Consider the following 4168-nt stretch of genomic DNA (forward strand, 5'->3'; position numbering starts at 1 on the left):
TGCACATCATGGAACCAAGACACCGAATGGAAGTCCATCTAAGGTAATATTTGAAAAGACTCAGATACAACTTTAAAAAAAAACTTTATAGAATAAATGAGAATTTAACCTAAAAATGTTACAGTAGATGGTGTTATTATTTCCAGATAGTTAGTAGCTACCCTTAGCGGGTAATGACTGGGAAGGGGCATGCCAAGGTTTCTGGGAGCATCAGTGTTCTGTTTCTTGATCTGGGTGCTGGTTACATCAGCTGTGTCTATTTTGAAAATTCATAGCAGGGCATAATCGTTGGCATGTTAGTTTCACTACAAAAATTAAGGAAAAAATTAGTAGATCCATGAAGAAGAAGATGCCAGATGCTTAGCTGAGTTTGGTAGATAAAGGCCAAAGAAAAAAATATCACATTGTGACGACCAAAGAGGTAAGAACTATAATGGGGACAAGTCACAGAAAGGGTGCAGAGACCTATTAGGGAGGAATAACACTTGTGCTAGAGATATAACACAGCTGGTGGAGAAGAGACCATCATTTAAAAATGGAAGACAACTTCCTAACTTGAAGTTCATTTGACATGCATGTCCAAACCACATCTTGGGTAGAAGTGTTAGTGGAAGGAGGGTCTGGAGACCCTCCCTCCTGTGGGCCTCAGTTCTTGGTAAGGATGCAAGGAAGAATCTAAAGTCTTACCCTTAGCAAGAAAGTTTACTAACTATAAGGAAAGAAAGAACAGGTGGCAAAGAGTCAGACAGGACTGAGCGACTGAGCCCACACAAAGAAAGAAAGCGAGAATACCTCAAGAGAGAGGTAGGCCATGCATAGGGAGGCAAATGGCCCTGGAGGGCTGGGTTACCGAGGTTTTAAAACAGGATTATTTGCATAATCTGGGGTGGGGGAGTGTGTCACTGATTGACAGCCTTCATTGGCAGTTGCAGGTTATATACCAAGATGCTCTACCATGCATGTCCTTCCCATAATTCCATCTGTTACAATTAGATGTATGTATTCAGTATTCATGGAATATTTATGAGTAGTCAGTGAGTCCAATGGCCACCAAGGTTGCTTTAGTATAGGATGGTGTGAAGTGTGCACATGTGCTAGAGTAGGGAAGGTCCACCAGTCGCCAGGTGGGGTTTTTTTTTTTACTGGCCCCTGACTTTTTTGAGAACTGGTGGGAACATATTAGGGGCTGCTGTGCTGCTGCTAAGTCGCTTCAGTTGTGTCTGACTCTGTGTGATCCCATAGACGGCAGGCTCCTTTGTCCCTGGGATTCTCCAGGCAAGAATCCTGGAGTGGGTTGCCATTTCCTTCTCCAATATTAGGGGTAGGGCTGGTAAATTGCCTGGTGGGATTAGGCGGCTATTAGGTCAGTTCTCAGTTACTCTCAGCTAATTTCTTGGCTATCAGAAGCAGCAATGAAAAACACACCTATTTTAAACTACATAGAGAATTTAAACCCTATGAGACTTTATCTAAGGATGAAGCAAAAATTTTAAAGCTCATGGAGAAAACGAAATCTCTTCAGAGGAAAAGCACTCATCAACATGGAGTTTAATATCTTGTCTGCACCATGGGAAGCTGGAAATAGAATATAAGTGACCAACTGAATGAAAAGGGTTCAGCTGAAGAATCCGATGTCTGGAGGATGTAGAATCCATCAGCCATGGTGAAAAGTCATTATGCAAAATTTTAAGTTACCGTTTCACTTACATATCTCTGGGTACTTAAATGGAACAGTGAATTAAATAAAGGACCTCAAAATTGCAGAATATGAAAATGATAAACAGATGCTGAGGAAATAGTTTGCCAAATTACACCTATTTAAAGCAAATACAGTGCAGTAGTCCACAAAGGGTCTTGTTTCCTAAAGAAAAGTTATTGAAAATGAAGGAACACATTTCATTAAAATTCTCATAAGAGGTTGGATTGAAGTATGACACATACACAATAACATAAGTGGAGTTATTATTCTGTATAAATATATGCAGACGTTGAAAAGCAAACACTGGCAATTAACTACGCAAAGGAGTAAAATTCCTATCCTTCTCAGTTCTCCTAACCTGCTGTCTTTTTAAAGCTCTGTCATACACCTTTATACTTTTTCTATACTATAAATATTCTATATATGGCCTATGTTACTTATCAACATATGCCCAATCTCTAAAATAGTGCTGGGAAAAAGTAAACCATGCAATTATATGTTTATTGAATACATGAATGACTTTTCCCAGAGCAATTTGAACAGAAATTAACTCGATCACCATGTAATTTTAAATTTCTAAGCAGCCACATTACAGAAGACAGCAAAACCATGCAGATAGTTAGTCTCAATGACATATTTACAATACTTTTAATTTATACATAATTCATATAATTTAATTAAGGAATTGCTATGAAATTAATTTCACATTTATGTACTCTTCTTCATTGGAAGATTTCAAATGTGAGGATATTTCTAAGTTTCCACCTCAATGGGAATTATACTAACCCCAAATTAAGTGCTCAACAGTCCATGCTGGAGAATGCTCTGTTGTGGAAAGATGTAAGCATCAGATTATCTACTAAATGTTCTTTGAGAACAGGTAATTGTCACCCGTGAAAGGAAGGAAGTCAGTTGGGACATTTTATTTTTCATCAGCACAAAAGGGCACAGGGATGGGTAGCAGGAGGAAATTATCCCAGTAATTCTCTCCATTTCTGGTTTTTTCTTGGGTAAATAAAGAAAGTAGAAGGCAATAAAGTTGTTTAAGCAATGAAAGAAAACAAAGCAACCTACCAGCAAAAGAATAGTATGGGTGGCTTTGATTTCAGGAGATGACTGGGGAGAGAGGCTGAGGCTGTGAAGATGCTGGGCTCTCTGGCGGTGTTTGTAGAGAAGGGTCACCATGTAGATGCTGGACCACATCATGAGGACCACAAAGAGGAGATCTCGAATCACCATGACATTCAAAAATGCCATTGAATAGTGGTGTTCCAACTGTTCGGTTTGACAGTATACTGCATAATACCCAAGACCAGCAGTTGTGAAATTGTTCCTTGCCCTTACAGTTTCAATGATGTGGATATAGATGAGCAAGTTGATGACCCAGCAGAAAAGGAAAGAGGGGTAAATGCACATAGAGAGTTTAGATCTAAGCCATGCCCACTTAGAATTAACAGGATTGATGGTGATAGCTTGGAACACACTCAGGAAAGCGGTAGTACAGATGGAAAGACCCCGGGTAACTCTATATATGTACAAAGTTGTCTTACAACCAACATCGTCCAGAAAGTATCTTTCTCCAAAGGATGGCATGACATCTGGTATCAACTTGAACAAGATAGTCAAAACATTGACCAAGGTCAGGTGTATGAATATCACATCAATGGGCTTTTTCAGGCAAGACTGAGTTAAGAAAGTGTCTATATATAGGGTGAAGAGCACCAAGTTCCCCATGAGCCCAATACAAATCAGAGATATGAAGAAAAACCCCAAGATTGAATCACTTGAAAACATTATCTTCATATTGTTTTATACGTTTTCCTTCGATTAGCCAGGTTTCAAAGAAAGCAAAATAAATTATATTTTGAAATTATAAATAATAGAGCCTCTTAAAGAATATGGTATCTGATGGTTCAGTATAAGGAGAGGGAGTTGTTAGTTTCAACTCTTCCATGTTTCAGCCAAGACGTGTCATTTCCAGGGATTAAATTCCAGGGTTTCTTAAAAGTCTGAGAGTACAGAATTAGGTTTGTAAAGAGAGTAGGACTCAAATGACTATTTCAAATGTGGGGAGGAAGGAAGAAAGAATGACACTAGCAAAGAAGTAGCAAATTAACCCTACAAAGAAAGAAATGGAATCAACACAAGCAAAAGCAGAAAGTAATTGATCTCAAACTTCACATGGAAAGTAAAGACATACAGAAGAGTTAGATCGTTCAGAAGAGTCATAAAATCAACAAACCTAGGGGGGGCTGTAACATTTCCCTTAGGGAAAGCACAAATGATGTCAAGATTAAATGTTTTTAAAGAGAGTGCTGGAGAAGCTGTCAATTTTAGAAAAGAACACAATACCGTGATTATGCCAATATGTTTGGAAATTTAAGAAATCTGTGGGCAACTTTCTAGAAGACCTAACTTACCAAACAAAGATACTGGAATAATAGAAAAGCATAAATATGCCATCCTCTT

General features: G+C 38.5%; 1 protein-coding gene across 1 annotated transcript; it reads right to left on the reverse strand.

Annotated features, from left to right (window-relative positions):
• Nucleotides 1-2551: 2551 nt before the first annotated feature.
• LOC128064166 (vomeronasal type-1 receptor 4-like) lies at nt 2552-3502 on the reverse strand. The gene has a single exon (XM_052656961.1). It carries the CDS (start codon nt 3500-3502, stop codon nt 2552-2554), a length of 951 nt encoding a protein of 316 aa, XP_052512921.1.
• Nucleotides 3503-4168: the final 666 nt, after the last annotated feature.

Source organism: Budorcas taxicolor, chromosome 18 (genome assembly GCF_023091745.1).
Source record: "Budorcas taxicolor isolate Tak-1 chromosome 18, Takin1.1, whole genome shotgun sequence".
Lineage (NCBI taxonomy): Eukaryota > Metazoa > Chordata > Mammalia > Artiodactyla > Bovidae > Budorcas > Budorcas taxicolor.

What these genes read in the sequence shown, in the direction of transcription:
- LOC128064166 (XM_052656961.1), bottom strand. Translation starts at nt 3,502, where the DNA reads ATGAAGATAATGTTTTCAAGTGATTCAATCTTGGGGTTTTTCTTCATA.